General features: G+C 29.1%; 1 protein-coding gene across 1 annotated transcript in view; it reads left to right on the forward strand.

Annotated features, from left to right (window-relative positions):
* LOC106461341 (clathrin heavy chain 1-like) overlaps nucleotides 1-17,693 on the forward strand; it is a 72,861-nt gene that overhangs the window by 23,098 nt on the left and 32,070 nt on the right. Inside the window, exons 7-18 of the mRNA XM_022388209.1 lie at nucleotides 4,345-4,518; nucleotides 5,494-5,691; nucleotides 5,853-6,053; nucleotides 6,532-6,624; nucleotides 9,321-9,503; nucleotides 9,889-10,026; nucleotides 11,040-11,132; nucleotides 12,448-12,519; nucleotides 12,806-12,986; nucleotides 13,436-13,506; nucleotides 13,987-14,205; nucleotides 16,158-16,423. Of these exons, the coding sequence (XP_022243917.1) occupies nucleotides 4,345-4,518; nucleotides 5,494-5,691; nucleotides 5,853-6,053; nucleotides 6,532-6,624; nucleotides 9,321-9,503; nucleotides 9,889-10,026; nucleotides 11,040-11,132; nucleotides 12,448-12,519; nucleotides 12,806-12,986; nucleotides 13,436-13,506; nucleotides 13,987-14,205; nucleotides 16,158-16,423 (1,889 nt within the window). The remainder of the gene's footprint in view (nucleotides 1-4,344; nucleotides 4,519-5,493; nucleotides 5,692-5,852; nucleotides 6,054-6,531; nucleotides 6,625-9,320; nucleotides 9,504-9,888; nucleotides 10,027-11,039; nucleotides 11,133-12,447; nucleotides 12,520-12,805; nucleotides 12,987-13,435; nucleotides 13,507-13,986; nucleotides 14,206-16,157; nucleotides 16,424-17,693) is intronic.

Genomic DNA, 17,693 nt, shown 5'->3' on the forward strand with positions numbered 1-17,693 from the left:
TGACTGACTGCATACAAATTTCCTTTCATTATTTATTTTGATAAGGAAAGGATGCTAATTTAAGTTTAACTCATCACCATCTAATCCAATATAGTTATTTGTATGTTTTCCATATGTTGCTACTTTGAGGATTTTGCTTATTACAAATTCAAATTCATGAATGACTAATTAACTGCTGTTTCAGGATATGAAACAACTGATTGCTATAAATTTAGTGGTAATGTAAGTTGTAGGATTTTTCCATCTCCCCATAAAAAGTGTTTGACATTTTGTTGACAAATATGTGTCAGCTAGATGGTAATGGATTATATGGGAACATAAACATATTACACTGACAGTGATGAAAATATTTTGATTAGGAAATAACACTGCTTTAAAGGGGAACAAAAGAATAGATTACACTGGCAGTGATGCATAGATTTGTTTTCATTATTTATTTTGATTATTAAAGGACATTACTTTAAAGGGGGGACAAAATGTTATTGTTATACCATGCTTTAGAGAGAAATTAAAGATATGAACTAAAAATCATTATCTTGTCTGAAAAAAATGAAATGGTTTGATTTGTTGTGTTGTTTTTTGTTGTTTTTTTCATGAAATACAAGTTCAGAGCAAAATAAATTTTAATATGTTGATATATTTAGTTTCTTTTCAATTTACCTAACATCTGCTATTTAATTATTTGATTTTTCTGATAACCTCCACTATAGAATACATTTTACAATGAGCTACAGGATTGTCCCTTAAAACTACTTGTGGACCTCTTAAAAATGTATGTTTTGGGGACCCAGCTGGCTCCCTAAAAAAATGTTAAGTGGGGGCCTTACTCACAAATAAAATATAATAAGTTAGCACGTTCCTATCCAGTAAATAAAAACATTTTTTTTGCCAATTTGCGTACAATTTGATATAAGGCTAGCAAGACATAGAGGTTTAACTTTTAAAAAAATGTATGCAAAGGTGACTAAAACTAAAAAAAAACTGTATGAATAAAATAACTTACTTAGCATGGTTTTATTAAGTGACATTTCAAGCATATACATGACATTATTTAAATAGTGTGTTTTTAACATGCTTTACTAAGTTAAAGAATAATTTTTCCATGTTTTGAAATGAACAATATAGATAAAACGATTATTGAAAGTTGCTTTTTCAGGGTTTAACTTTTGCTCTAATGGCTAAACCTTAATTTCAACCATCTTCCATTTGTGAAGGGCTGATAAGTTATTGTTCATGAAATGTTGGGAACAAAGTCTTGAGTTTATATTTGGAGTAAAACCATTATGTAAAATTGTCAAAGAAGTGTTTATCTTTTAAGGAGAAAATATGAAATGAAACATTTTTTATATGACATTCTTGTTTTGTTTCTTTTATTTTGAGTAACTAAAAGCTGAGCAGAACTTCTCTCTTATGTACAGTTTTATAAACACTTAGCATCAAGGTCAACTTGTGAAGACAAGTATCTAGTTCCCCTGTCATGATTATAATGTCATCTGCTTAAATTCCATTAAACTCATCATGGAGAAGGAAAAAATAAAACTTGTTTGAGAGCAACATTATTTATAAAATTCTGAATTGGGAAAAAATATGAAGTTACTTTTTTTTGGCAATAAATTTCATTTAACTGGGCAATACTTGTATGTCTTAGTGTAGGTTTATTAGTAGATGTACCTGTCGTTGAAAAATGTTTTTGTGTGCCTCTGGAAATGACAGTATTTGGTTATAATTGAGTTTTTGTTATGCTGTCACCTAAATTCTCTATATCTTAATTTTTACATGTTAGAATAATATTTGTAAATATCATAAGCAGATTTGATAATTTGAATAATATTGATTAAAAATTTTTTGTTCCAAGTTACAGCTTTTACAGTGAAGAAGAATATTTTTTAGAACATGTACAACATTTTGATCACTGTCTACTTAGAATGATTGCACCAGTGATTGAAATGTTGTACATGTTTTAAAACATATTCTTCATTACTTAAAAAGCTGTAACTTGCAATACAAAAAATGCTTGTCAGTAAGTAAACTCAAAACAATACTGTTGATTAACAATATTCATATGGTAAAGTAAGTTTGAAAGTGAAAGGAAATTAGGGTTGGCATTTTGATCCCACAAACCTGATTACTGGTACATAAATTTTTGAAGTTGGGAGTCTAAAGTGCTATTTTCCTGTCCTGACCATCTTTAAAATATATAATTTTTTTATATCTATTACATTTCATGATGATAAACAACATCTTGAAGACTGAACTTGCTTATTTAAATATGTTGCTTTAATAACAAAGCAGATTGCAAAATTGTGCAAGTGGAACTACATAGGATTCAACAAACATATAAAAAAACAGGAATATGGCAATAGATAAATTTATTTCTATATGTGTACCTTTTTGAGTAAGTATTTTTGAGTTTCACTTGTAGACAAATTTCCCATTTTATAGATACTTGTCTTGTGTTATAAAAAAACAACATGCAATGCTTTCAGTGAAGCATTAGAATTTTACTATTTACTGGACTGTGAACATTTTACTTCATCAATTGCATCTTAACCTGATGTTGCCATACAGAAATCAATTTTGCCACTCAAAGTGGTATACATGTAAACATTTTAATATATCCATTTGGCACTATTTGTTGTTATTGAAATATCTTGAAGTGCTACATGTACACTTGAAGCAAAGTTGCCTTTTCTTATTGTGCCAAATTGAAAGTCTTAATGATAAGGAGTTACGAAGTATGGATGTACAAATTCGTTCATAGTGGACAAATTGTCAAATCAATGCATTGATAGTTTTATTTTTCTATTTTGAATCATGCAAAATATATCAACATTAATGATAGTATAGTATTTTCATTTAAGAAACTTAGCACTAAATTTATTGGCTATTTCTGATGTTATTCACAATGAAATACAATTTATGGTTGCAGTAGTTACATAGTTATTTAGTAATGATAATGTTACCTGTTATACCATTAGATTCCTTTGCAAACATTTTTCGTAATTTAAAAGTAATGATTAGTTTTTCAAACTGTACTGTACTGTGTATAAACTACACATAATTTACTTGTGCAAAACATAAGAAATATTGTTAATTACTATTAAAGAATTGTCCTTGCTGTATTTTATATTAATTTAGTTTTATGTAATATTCAGGAATCATTAACTAAAGAATCAGGATTATACTTCAAGCAAATAAAAACAGTACACTGAAGTTGTTTAATAGGATAATTGATGTCTTAGTGACTTACAAGACAAAGTTTTTTATTATAGCTAAAAATTACAACATTTTTTTCAAAAATGAATATAATTACATGTTAAAAATATTAATTACTGTATGAGCTTTGTATCAACATCTCTTACTTAACACTTAAATTTTAAATATTCAAGGGGTAACCTACTTAATGTTTTCAGGTTTTTTTAAATGTTAACTGATTTTAATTATTTGTCTAAACTATAAAATAAGTTTAATTTTTTATAATATTCAATTTTACATGTAATTGCTGATAATGTAAGAATGCTGCTTTGGACAGTGTACTCTACCAAAAGTAAAACATTAATGCTAAAAACGTTTTGAATGGTATTTATTGAAACATTTATCAAATGATTAAATTACTCTGTCGCGTAGGATTAACCCATTAACTGCGGATGATGGATATTTCCGTCATTGAAGTTCTATGGCTCAGCTGCGAATGACGGAAATATCAGTCAGTCGCACATATATAACTATAACTCAAGGCGAATGACTATAATTACCGTTTTATTGTAATTGATGGCAACTCAGTTTTATCCGTGAGTCAGAAAATGGCAACTGAGCTGCTCCTGCAGCAGTTAATGGGTTAATGAGAAAATGAAGTTTGTTATTTTCATAAATAATTTTTGGTAATAAAGAAAATGTGTGTAATAATATGTCTATAAGATCATGTTTGTACCAGAACTGTAGCACAATCATGTGAATCAGTTGTACAGTGGGCTTAGAATGTAAACCAGTTAATTACCTAAAAGCTTACATCTATATATTAGTTTACTATGCGTATCAATAGCTTGGTCTAGCTCTGCAGCACAGTGCATATCAATTTGGACCAGTGAGCTTAGACATGTTCCAGTAAAGTTGCCAGTTACTGGTTTGCTGGACTAGCAACTTGATAGGTTAATTTTGTTCACTGATGAATATAGGCTTACACTTTCTTTTTAATCCTAGGTTTTGTGTATATTGGAGAAATAACTTGCACATAATTTATAATTAAATTTGTATGTATTTATGGTGTACATATATATATATATATATATATATATATATATTGAAAAAAAAGAAATATTAAATAATTTTATTTTATTACTTTAGGTCAGTCCCAAACATGGTGTGATCTATCTCATCACTAAGTTTGGTTACATTCATCTCTATGATATTGAAAGTGGTATTTGCATCTACATGAACCGAATCACTGCAGACACTATATTTGTGACAGCCCCTCATGAACCATCATCTGGTATTATTGGTGTTAATAGAAAAGGGCAGGTAAGATTTTATCTCTTTCTGATTCTATCAGAATGTTTTTGGTTGTGTTTTTTTGGTACCATGTTATGAGTAAACTCCTTGTATTTATTTTATATTTTGTTCATCTGTCCTTAAATCCTTACATTGGTGGCTGGTTAGAAATAACCCAGTTAGGTTGTTTACAAAAATAGTAATTATTGAAAAATCAAACAAGTTATTAGAAGAGAGCAATTTTAATGAGTTATGATTATTTTTATTATTGTTACTACATTTCCTGATAATTATTTCACTAAACAGATGTAGAATTTCTTGTTTATTTTTGATATCAAGTTAGTAACTATCTGGAGTTGTGAATTATTCATTTAATTTTACCATTTTGGTACTTAGTAAATTAGCATATATATAGTGAGAAACATTAAACTTATCCAATAATACTGTGCACTGTCAAAATATCAGGAACTTGTAATAACTACCAGTAGTAAAGTAAAACTATTTGAGTGAGCTTGCTATGATTTATAAACCGCCACAGAAAAACATCATATTCTTTTTTTTAGTTTTGCTAAGAGCTTTCAGAAATTTTGAACGAACATCTAGAGCAAGAAAAATGTAAACACTTAACGAATAAAATGTAAATATTATAATAGAAAAATGTTTTTAAAATGGCAGTTGAATTGATTGATATGTTACTTGTATCATTGAAATCCTGAATTAATGCTTTATTTTTGCAGTAACTTGCTTACATATGTCTTTAATGATTGACAAATGTTGTGTTTCACTAAGCAAAAGGAATGGCAAATACTACTTGCAACAATCATTAACTGAATTAGAGTAATAATGTATAGTTGCTCAAATAGCTAGAGTTTTATGGATAAATTATGAATATGAATAAGACAGTAACTTTTAGAAACATAAACTAACTACCTTATATTAGCTAAGATATTTATTAGTATGCATGTTGTTCAGTGATACTTAGAATGAGGATTTATTTTATTAAAGGTCTTGTCTGTGAGTGTGGAAGAAGAAAGCATTATTCCGTACATTACTAATGTCTTGCAAAACTCAGACCTTGCTTTATGCATGGCTGTTAGGAACAACCTTGCTGGAGCTGAAGATTTATTTGTTAGAAAATTCAACACACTGTTTGGAAATGGACAGTATTCCGAAGCTGCAAAGATTGCTGCTAATGCTCCAAAGGTAGTTTTAGCTTCATAACATTATGAAGTTACTGTTTATTGAACTTTTTTTTTTCACTGTTTAATAAATCGTTTTAAAAAAGTTTCATAAAAAACTTGTATAGAAAATATCTTGTCTATGTAAACAGGAAACTGTAGTTATATATATATATATACCACTAGGGCATTCTGCGTACACCTCAAACAATTCAACGTTTCCAGCAAGTTCCTACCCAGCCAGGTCAGACATCTCCCCTCCTTCAGTATTTTGGAATCCTGCTTGACCAAGGTCAGCTTAATAAATTTGAATCCTTGGAGTTGTGTCGTCCTGTTTTACAACAAGGAAGAAAGCAGCTTCTAGAGAAGTGGCTAAAAGATGACAAGGTGCATAGCTTGTAGATTAACATTTTTACTGTTTCATTGAAAGGTTTTGTTAGTAAAATCTCGGTTTTATTATAAACTTTCCTGTGTTTATTTCCTAAAATTACTGTGGAATTTTTCAGTTCAAACTGTTGCTTTTGAATTTCTTTCTGAAGTTATGTTCTTAAAAAACTTTGCAGCTGTGGTTATAAAACAAAGATATTTCAAAACCTCTATGGACTATCTTATGAAAATGTATTCAACAGTATATATAAATTGTATCTGTAAAGAAAATACATTTTAGTGAGAAGCCATACCACTGTAATTCAATGAGAAACAGCTTTATTTTAACTAATTTATTGTGTACACAAAATCATACCTATCTGTATTAATAAAATAGAACATACTTTCCAGTAATACTTCCAGTGGAATTTTAATTAAGTTGCAATTGTTTATTTCTTGGAAAATAAGTTAATTTATCAATGTTTTTGTCATAATTTAGCTGGAATGTAGTGAAGAACTGGGAGACTTAGTAAAACAAGTTGATCCAACACTTGCTCTCTCAGTGTACTTAAGAGCAAATGTCCCAAACAAGGTAGGTACATATAAGATCATTTTTAATGGAGAAGTACACATAGATATTATACAATAAACCAAAATTTTTGTGAAGCAAATGGGATTTTTTTATCCTACTATAAAAAAATTACATATTTTGAAGCTACAGATATTTGACATAAGTAAATAGAAATCCCCTTAGATCGAAGTAGAGTTAAGACATCATGATTCTTCCATTTCCTGGCCAGTCACTGAACATGTGTAAGTATGTTTCTATCCTGCATAATGTAAAGAGCTTCATCACAAAGTATTTACCCCATTCATATTCTGTTGGTGTTATGTATGAAACTTGAGTGTCACTTACCAATGTTAAGTCTTTGTATATACAAAAACAACTGTTTTAGTTTTTTAATTATTGAAAAAAGTTCCTACAAAACTTCTAGAAAAATATTAAGTATGAAATGATTGTTTGTTGACAATTTTAATTATCCTGCTGCATTAAGTGGATACCAATTCTAGATGGTAGCTTTTGAAACTGTATTTCTAGGTAATTAGAGAATGTGGGAAAATAATCAAGTCTAATAAGAAGGCTCATTTGTATTTTTTATAGTACTCAGGTTTGCAATATCCAAAACATGGCATAAAAGGTTGGGGAAGATTGAAAGTTCTGGACACATCAATAAAATTTCCAATACCATGTGAACTCAATATTCTCAAGGGCTTACCCCTTCACCCATTCTTGTATTTACAAAATCATCTTGTATTATGGTAGGACATACAACATGTTATCTATGTGATATTTAAAGGTGTTGATTTTTGCTTGAGGAGCATACGAGATCTGTTTTAATTTTTTAGTTTACTACTTTTGATAGCTGTCTGAAGAAATCACATTTTTGTTATATTTTTCTGAAGGTTTTATTTATTTGGATGATGTTTCAGTCACTAGTGTTATCACTGTTGTGTACACAGTTTAAACTGAATTGTAACATAAAATGTTTTTTGTATATTAAATAATGATTTTTAATGATCATTTAGTTGTTTTATAGAATGATTAATGACAAATAAGGGTAATATTTTAGTTTTACATGTATTTGTGTCAGGAGTTTGGTTGGAAATAATCTGAGAAAAAATGGTAATTAAAAATATACAGAGAAGTATTTGGGTGTTTGTTAATATAGGTTTGTTATATTTAATTAGGCTTCTCCAATTCTTTTAGTAATATCTGGTTCATGTTTTAATATGGTGACATTTTATTTGTTAAAGTCATGGTTATTTTTACTTGTGTTCATGCAGTTGAGAGGAAGGTCTTTATGTTCTTTTATCCATTGTCTAACCTGTGCTCTGTTTCATTGCACAAAATACAATGAAACAACTACTTGGCCTTTTAAACAGCTAAAACAGGATGCAAATTAGACACATGGATAAAAGAACATCATAAACATGTCTCTCAAGTGCTTGAATGCACCAGTAAAACTACTGTAATTCTTTGTTAAAACATCGCCATATTAAAACATGAACCGGACATTAATAAAAGGAGAATTACAGAAGCCTTAGTAATTAAATCTCTTGAATCTTCTATTAACAAATACCCAAGCAACTCTGTATATTTTTCAATTGCTATTTCATCAGATTATTTTCCTTACTAGCAAACTCTAGCACACAAAAACTATAGCACTGACTTTACACATAATTAGTTCTATAGAACAATTAACTGCTCATTGATTGATCATTAGTTATTATAAGAAATATATTACATTTTAACCCAAACTTTGTGTATGTGATGATCAAACATCATACAAACAAAAATTCCAGAAAGAGTAATGAAAAGCTGTGATTTCTTCAGATACAAAATCTATATATATATACTTGAAGTCTGATAGAACATTAAATCTTTTGTTTAAATGTTATCATTCTTAATAATGCACGAAAATGTTTTTTACATTTTAGCACATATTTATAATTTTTACAGTCTTCTCAGTGAAACATATAAAACCCTTTATTCTTGTACAAAATAGGCCAAACTTTCTTTTAAAAACCCATAAGTTTGATTGAAAATAGAACTATATTTTTACCCAAAAACATTGCTGCAAAATTTTCAATACTGTAGTAATTATATTACTATAATTATCAAATAAAGATCTTTGGAAACAATGATTTTGCAGCATTTTTGATGTGGGAGAAAAATTCAGACTTCACTATCAGCATTATCGGGTCTTTCATAAAAATACTTTAGGTTATAGGGTATCATATTTTTGTGTTAAACTGATTTCTTGAACCTACGTGTTTTTTAACATGATCAAAACTTTCATGGTATTCTCTCTGACCAAACAAAAAAGTGATGGATTTTTTCATGGATATTTTCCAAATGCTTATAAAAATTTGCATTTAGTATTATTAGTCAGCTGTGTGTGTGTGTAACTCTATATTGTGATTTATTAAACACAATTTGCTCTGTATTTTTAGGAAAAGGGACCTTAAAAAAATCTTTATTTTTGGAGTAGCCCACTGGGAGATCTAATTTGTAAAACAAAAATGTGTAAAAGCACTTGAATTGGTCAGTAAAGAGCATAATTAGAATGTTTGTTTTCTTCTTTTCTCTCTCTTTTTGAGGAAGTTGGTATGATATTCTTTTTTTTTTTGTCAAAACTACATATCAGTTGATTTAAAAAAATATTAACATTTTAAAATAAATTATGAAATAAGTAAATGTGTTCATAGTTTCTTTTTTTTTTTTAGGTCATACAGTGCTTTGCAGAAACTGGTCAGTTCCAAAAGATAGTCCTCTATGCCAAGAAAGTTGGTTACACTCCAGATTACATCTTTCTCCTGAGGCAGGTCATGCGAGTTAATCCTGATCAAGGTACTTCATTTGCACAAATGTTAGTACAGGATGATGAACCATTGGCCGACATCAACCAGGTGAGAAGACTTGTTTTGAGGTTTAATATGATATTTACCTGGCATCACCTTAGTAAGTAAAAGTATTTAATAACATACTTTAACATTTGATCTCTCTGATGTCAACTGACTAACTAGAAATAACTGTCTTGGATTTACTCTGTTATTAATGGACTTTTTAGAGGCTTGTTTTACAAGTTCTACTTCAGAGGATATGAAAATACTTATGTAATCATTTAATTACAACACTATAATTTATTTTCTACTTGGTTTAGGTTTTACATTAAATGAATATGTAATGTTTACTAGCAGAAATGCTTGACGTGTTTGAAGATCTGTTGAAATTGTGTAAGGTTATCTTTTTGCTCTGTTCATCATTTTCATCTTAAAAAATATTTTATTGTAGATTGTGGATGTATTCATGGAGTCCAACTTGGTACAGAAATGTACTTCCTTCTTATTAGATGCTTTGAAGAACAACAGACCCTCCGAAGGCCCACTTCAAACAAGGCTATTAGAGATGAACTTGATGACTGCTCCACAGGTATCAAGTTTTTAGTGCACCTTTTCATTTCTTCAGAAGCTTTTTCTATTAGCATATTAATTTTTTTCTGTATTTTATAAAAAATTTTAAAATAATTTACATTTTAGTCCAATGACTTTTATCTACTTAACTACGACAAGGGGAAACCAGTATTTCATCCACATGCATTTGTTTTGTTAATTGACTGACTCACCTAACTTTGTTTTTCATAATATTTTATGAATAAGACTCGTGCCATAACTAATTAATGGAGTTTTATCCATGAATGTGTAAAATGGAGAAGGAAACGTGTCAACTGCAACATTTTTCCTGCATAAAATCTACTAAATTATTTTTTTATGTTTATAATCATCAAATGAAACTTTCTATGAATCAGAGTAAGCCTTTATTTTTAGTTTAAAAAAGAAAGTTTTTCATTGGTAAGTTATCATTAAAAATAAGTGTAACTGTGCTGTTAAACAGTGTCAGAATAATTGATTTAATAGTTAATTTGTTTTACTAAAAGCTTAATACTACAAATATCACACTCAGCATATTGCTGATATAGAACTTATACTTGGACATTGATTATAATGTTTAAAACTCCCTTATTGGTTTCTTGTCATCATGATGTAATCAAATTTGACTGTCAGTTATATTTTACAAATTCATGTTATAAAACCAGATGTAGGTATTGCCTGTGAAGGTTTCACCTAGAAATCTAATTATGGATAATGTTTATAGAAAGAATCACCATTAATATCCACATTCCTCTAAAAGTATTGTCAAACCTACCTTCTATTTTATGTTTTCATACCTGGTTGTTAAAAGTAGGTGCTCAGTATGATACTGCTGTTCTTTAATGTTTTCTTTATAGATGTCTCATTTTAACATGTTAACTTCTTTGGAGTAGCTTTTACATTCATATTAACTGCAACTATATTTTCCTTGTTTTCGTACATGTAAATGTCTTTAGTGCAAAATTTGCAGTTTTATCTCTTTCCAGCATGTAAATGAAATAATTTCTTTTTTAGGTTGCTGATGCTATTCTTGGGAATCAGATGTTTACACATTATGATCGTGCCCACATTGCTCAGTTATGTGAGAAGGCTGGACTCTTACAGAGGGTATACTGTTTTTATTTTGAAATTGTGTGTTTCCACTAAAGAGAAACTTAACTAATCTAACTTCTTCCAAAACATATAGTAGTTCTGTAAATTATCTCTGTAAATCAAATTCCAATCATGTAGAACTATTTTAAAAGTCATAATACTGTATAAGATAGAACATGTGAATCATAAAAAGCCTAGTTTAAAAAAACTTTTCTTACTATGAGAATGAATAATGGAAAGTTATTTTTAAACTTACGTAATACAGAAAAAAAAATCAGCTATATTCCAGTGTTTCAAGAAATGATTGTTCTGTTCCTCACAGGAGTGAAAAATTGAACTGTATTTTTGTCTGTACTTACTTAACTAGTGTAAAAGTAAAAGATAGTTTTTTATTACAAAGTATAAGTTCTCAAACTTCTGTTCTTGTTTTGACAAGAGCAAAGTCCTTGTGGACTGCAACCTAATTATTCCCTTGTCTAAAGGTCTAAAATGATGTGTGTTTTTGATAGTTTTTTAACTTTAATGTTTTAATACAATATATTATATATAAAAATAACTTTTTTTCCTTTCAAGTTATTTTTATAACAGGTAAGATGTTTTGATCACTGGCATGATAATTCTCAAGAACACAGGTTTTAACAGTAAAGAAGGTTTTTGTATTTAAATCAACATTCAACAGTCTAACAATGTATTTAAGTTAGAGAATTGATAATGGTTACTTATGCATGTGCATATCAATTCTTCTGTAGTAATTTACAAAGTACTGTTAATGTCAGGTTGGTGTTTTAGTATGGTGACATTCTGTTCAGAAAAAGTTATTATTTTTGTTCGTATGCTCGTGGACTTATGAAGGGGATTTTTTGGTGTTCCTTTAACCTGATGCTCATGTTATGCCCTCTTTTTACCTATATAGAAGACTGGGCAGTTGTTACGCTGTATTTTGTAAATGACTACAGACAAATTGATATGCACATGCATAAGTAGCCACTGTTGAGTCTCTAATTTAAATACATTGTTAGATTGTTGAGTGCTCATTTGAATACAATACCTTCTTTACCATAAAAAATTGTGTACATGAGAATTATCATGCTAGTGATAAAGATGTTTTTTCTTACTGTAAATGCCCAACCTTATAATAAAAAAACTGCTTAGAATTAGTAAGTAAACCCAAAATGAAAAATCACTTTGTTTTCAGGGACGTTCCAAAGCTGTATGCCAGCTCTGATTAAAAACCGGTGATATAAAAATTCTTGTTGAATTTTCATGTCTTGAGAAAAGTTGAACATTTGACTTATAATAAAATAAACAGTTTCTGTTATCTTGTCCTTAGGCACTGGAACACTACACTGATCTGTATGACATCAAAAGAGCCATAGTTCACACACATCTGTTAAATGCTGAGGTAAGATAGTATGTTTTCTATTTGGATATCTTTATGTGATAAATTCTAGTTAGCTTCAGTGTTTTTAGATGATGAATCCAACTTTTCCCTTAATATAACTAATATGAATGAGAATAAAATAACAGTATGAGATGAAATAATCAGTTTTGTTAGTAACCTTTTTTTGAATTTCTCATTTGCAGATTTTTGAAATAGTGTGTATTAGCATTCTTAACAGCCATTGTAAAAGATGTGCATTAATATTGATAATTATTCTTGTTTTTAACTTTATGGGTTTATCCTGTAGTGGCTGGTGAATTACTTTGGTTCTTTATCTGTGGAAGATTCAATTGAATGTCTGAAAGCCATGCTCAGTCAGAACATCCGACAGAACTTGCAACTTTCTGTTCAAGTAGCAACCAAGTACAATGAGCAACTGACCACTTCTGTCCTCATTGATCTCTTTGAATCTTTCAAGAGCTATGAAGGTCAATATGTACTCACATTTCTATATTTTGGAATGACACTCAAGAGGAGTGAATGAAATGCAGGCGTTACTATATATATATTAATTATTTCTGTTGATTTTTTACTACCGTATTAAAATATTAATAAGAGCTAACTTAGTTATTACAAAACAAGCAAAATATAAAATGTTTTGGTGTGATAAGAATAAACATTACAATAATTTCAGGTGATTGAATAATGTTAAAAAAATTAAGTTGAATAATGAAAAAAATATAGTATAAAGCTTTTTTATTATTAAATTGTTTTGTATATTTATTTATTATAACCTAGAAATTACATGTTCTTAATAGTAAATGTTTGTCATATTTGTTCCTTCTCTAACATTTATTATAATTTTTCCATGAAAAGGTAAACTTTCTAAAAATTTATTGTGTTTTTCTGAATTTTTTTTTTTAATACTGTAATGTAGGCTTATTCTACTTTCTTGGATCTATTGTAAACTTCAGTCAAGATCCTGAAGTGCACTTCAAGTACATCCAGGTGAGCAAATGCTTCACTCATTTGATTCTTAAAGGGTGATTTTGTGTGAAACAAAAAGTTTCGTTGGAATCCTAAGAGTTTACATATATAAGTTTAAAACTAATTTTAATGAGGTAATAATCTTTACTGTTTCTGTACAAAACAGTTTTGTTTTAAAGACTTCAAACTTGGGAAAATTAGTTCTACTACGTGTACAATATTGTGTAAGGGAATTAAATGGTTGGTCAGAAGAAAACCATTCTTTATAAAACATAAAAGACCAAAATAAATGTGTTATTGTCAATACAAAGTTTGTGTGTTTAATTTTATACATAACCAAGGGCATCAAATTAGTTAAAATTTCAGTTTTTCTATACTTGGTGATGAATATTTATTTTAGTATAATAGTTATTAGGCTAAAACTTTGAAAATAACATTCTTTTTTATTATTATTATTATCCTGCACATGGTTTGTACATTGTTCATTTTGAATATTTCCAGGCTGCTTGTAAGACTGGACAGATCAAAGAAGTGGAAAGAATTTGTAGGGAAAGTAATTGCTACAATCCTGAGCGAGTAAAGAACTTTCTCAAAGAAGCCAAACTGACAGACCAACTGCCATTGATCATTGTTTGTGATCGCTTTGACTTTGTTCATGACCTGGTGTTGCATCTGTATCGCAACAACCTCCAGAAGTACATTGAGATATACGTTGTAAAGGTAATTTTATAATTTGTCCAATTATTTGACTATTTTAAGTATTTAATTTTAACCCAGTTAACTTGTTGGCTCATAATGCTAATTGTGCATACAGACACATGACAGCATGTAGACTTGCTTAAGTAAATAAGAAATTTCAGACCCAGCTTTATGATGGACACAAAGGGTTTTTTTCCTCGAAGGTGCATAATTGTGTGCATGTCAAAAATAACTCATCCAGTAGATATTGTGATCTCATCCATTAACAGAATTTGCTAATAAATAGCTTAGGAAAAAAGGTAGTTTGATAATTTGTATATGTTGCTAACTCTGAACATGAGTGGGTCAGAGTGCACATGTTGTGACCTTTATACAGAGTTACATTCACAATTTAATTTAAAGCTTTATTATAAATTTATATCAATAAACTTGGCATCAAATGTAGTTTATAATTCAAGTGCTAATACTATATATTTAAATAGATTCTCAGTCTACACTTCTATGTATCACGTGACACTTCTTCACTCTGAATTGCTCATTTTAAATATTTTTTATCCTACTATGATCTTTTTAATTTGCCGTTAGTTATATACTTATACTATAAATAATGCTAAGCCATAAAGTAAATTTATAGTCTAAGCTTTTTGCTTTACTGAGATATAAACAAGAAAGTCAAACCCATATGTCATGACCCTCTTATCTTATCCTGTATTTCAAAATATTTTAGTAATTCTTTCTGACATATTATTTATAACAAGTAGAATGAAAAGACCCTGCTTTATGAGATTCCTTATGAGGTTAGTTTGTTCAGGTGCTAGGTTTGGAAATATTTAGCTTCAGTTTCATTGTTTACCTTTGTGGTGTTTGACTATCAGTTAACTGATTTTTTTAACCTATATAAAGGTTAGTTAGAAAGCCAGTTAAATTTTAGTAGTTTTAGGACATTATTTTTTTGCACGTGATAACACTTAGTGTTGTAAACTGCATATTTAAAATAAAAATTACTAATATTTTGGACCACCAACATTGTTACAAAAAAGTAGACCTATAGTGCTTCTTTTATTGATGGTAAAAAAGCAAAGTCCAAATATAAGTACTAAATTTCTTATTTTAAGTTTATTTATTTTTTATTATAATAAAATAACTAAAATGTAAAAATTAGAAACTTATTAGGTTAGGAAAGAAAACTTGAATGGGAGAAGAAAATTAAAGTAAGTAATTTTTCATAATAGTTATTGTAACATATGCGTATTGTGAGGCGTGATTGTCATTAGACTGTGATGTGCTTATAACGTAATTGTTTGTGAAAACAAAGATGTCTGACTATGATAAATGGCTTTTGGCATACTCCAAGACTGTCCAGGTGCAACTGTAAAGCAATAAAAGTAAATGAACCTAGATGTGAAAAGTCTGTTAGTTTTTACTGTAAGAATAAATAGTGTGTAATTACCTGTTACAATGCGAGTCAATCTAGAAAGAAAAAGAAAATGGTAACTTAGATTTATTTCATATTTTTTTCACTTTTCCCTTTTCTCTACATTGCTGAATTCACTACAGTTAGTGTGAAGAGAATAAGAAAAGTTTCACAAAAACAAACTTAAGGTATTTGTTTAGGAGGTTCTAGAGGTTATGTAAATGAAATATGAAAGATGAAAATTATTATTTTTATTCTTTGCATCAAGATCACTTTCACTTAAACTGGCTCAGTAAAGTCTTCATAAATTCCCAGAAAAAACTTCAGTAAAAATACCGTATTAAAGAATCTGACATTTTATGTACAACAGTCTTTATATTTATTAAAAGCTTTCCAAATTTCATGAAGATACACATAGTAAGTTCAGAATCATAGTAAGCATTAATTCTTCAATACAAACATCAGTCCATTTGACTAACCCATGCACATGGGGGTAATTTAAGTTGCTTATTCGTATGAGCTGGCTACATATAATATGGTGGCTGTTTATTTCTCAAAGGTCAATCCTTCTCGACTCCCTGTAGTGATTGGTGGACTTTTAGATGTGGATTGCTCAGAAGATATCATAAAGTCACTCATCATGAATGTCAAAGGCCAGTTTTCCACTGATGAATTGGTGGAAGAAGTTGAGAAACGGAACCGTCTCAAGCTGCTGTTATCATGGTTAGAAATGAGAGTACATGAAGGAATTATTGAACCTGCGACTCACAATGCCTTGGCTAAAATATACATTGACTCAAACAACAATCCTGAAAGATTTCTCAAGTAAGATGATTGTTTTGGTATTTTGAGAAACTTTGTCATTTTTATTTTATATCAGATTAAGGAAACTTTAAGAAAAGCTGATGTGAGCAAATAAAATAACAGTATGTGTGTATTTTCACTTGTGAAAATTTCTATGTCTATTACCAGGATAATATGTGCTATGATTTGTTATGAAAGTAAAACTGATTGTAAGATTCCTGTTAAACTCTCTCTATATGGGTTTAGTCATTTTGACTGACACTGTAATCACTTTGTAACTGTATCTCTACACATACTTAAACTCTGAATGCACTAAGTGCATCTTCATGATATCTGGCAGGCTTTTACTAAACATTACAAGTTTGTTGTACACATAAAAAAAACAGATTTTTCAATAAAGTATTATTGCTAAATATGTGTCTGTGAATGTACAAAGCGTTTACTGAGTCAGTCTGAGATAGAGATGATTTTCATGCTAAGAATATAGATGCTTCTTTTCATATTTCATTTGACTATACTCTAGAATCTCCAAAATGAATTTTAAAAGTTTTTATTTTGAAAAACTATATTCTATGTCTTATATTTTCTACCCTAATACTAACTGTAGCAAAATAATCAATGTATAGTGAAATGAAAAGTGGAAAAATATGAAATAAAGTTAGTATTACCATTTCTTCATCTGTTATTTAGCAGAATATAGCAGGCAATTCCAAATTACTTATCTTAACATCTGCAGCTTCTAACTTTTTCATATCTGTTTTTTTTAATTTTATGGTTTTATTTGTGTACTTTGGATACACTACTGTGTGTGAATAGTAATAAATCATAGTGGCAGCCCATTGGCTGTTTCCCAAACAACAATGTAAACAGCAATATTAGGTTATGCATACACCAAGCTCGTTAAATTTTATACATGTTCTTTCATGAAAGTTTTGTTATACTAAGCTGAGAAGCTTCTAATTTTTATAGTTTAACTCTCAATACAGGCTCAGTCAATTTGAACAACTTAGTGACCTCTTTGTACTCATTTAACATCTATATAGATTTGCTACTACTAACTATTAATATAGTCTTTCAATAAACATTGCAAGTCTTTCACCTACAAAAAAAACATTTTTAGTTAAGTATTTTTAATAAACTAAAAAAGATTTGTCCGTGAATATATCGAGTATTTCAACACTACTTTTGAATAGTTTGTGTGCAAAGTGATTTTCATGTTAAGATTAAAAATACTTTTATCCATCTCAATAATCTCAAATTTCATTTGTGTAATCTCTAAAACCTCCCAAAT

The sequence above is a fragment of the Limulus polyphemus genome, unplaced genomic scaffold (genome assembly GCF_000517525.1).
Source record: "Limulus polyphemus unplaced genomic scaffold, Limulus_polyphemus-2.1.2 Scaffold937, whole genome shotgun sequence".
NCBI classification, from domain to species: Eukaryota; Metazoa; Arthropoda; class Merostomata; order Xiphosura; family Limulidae; genus Limulus; species Limulus polyphemus.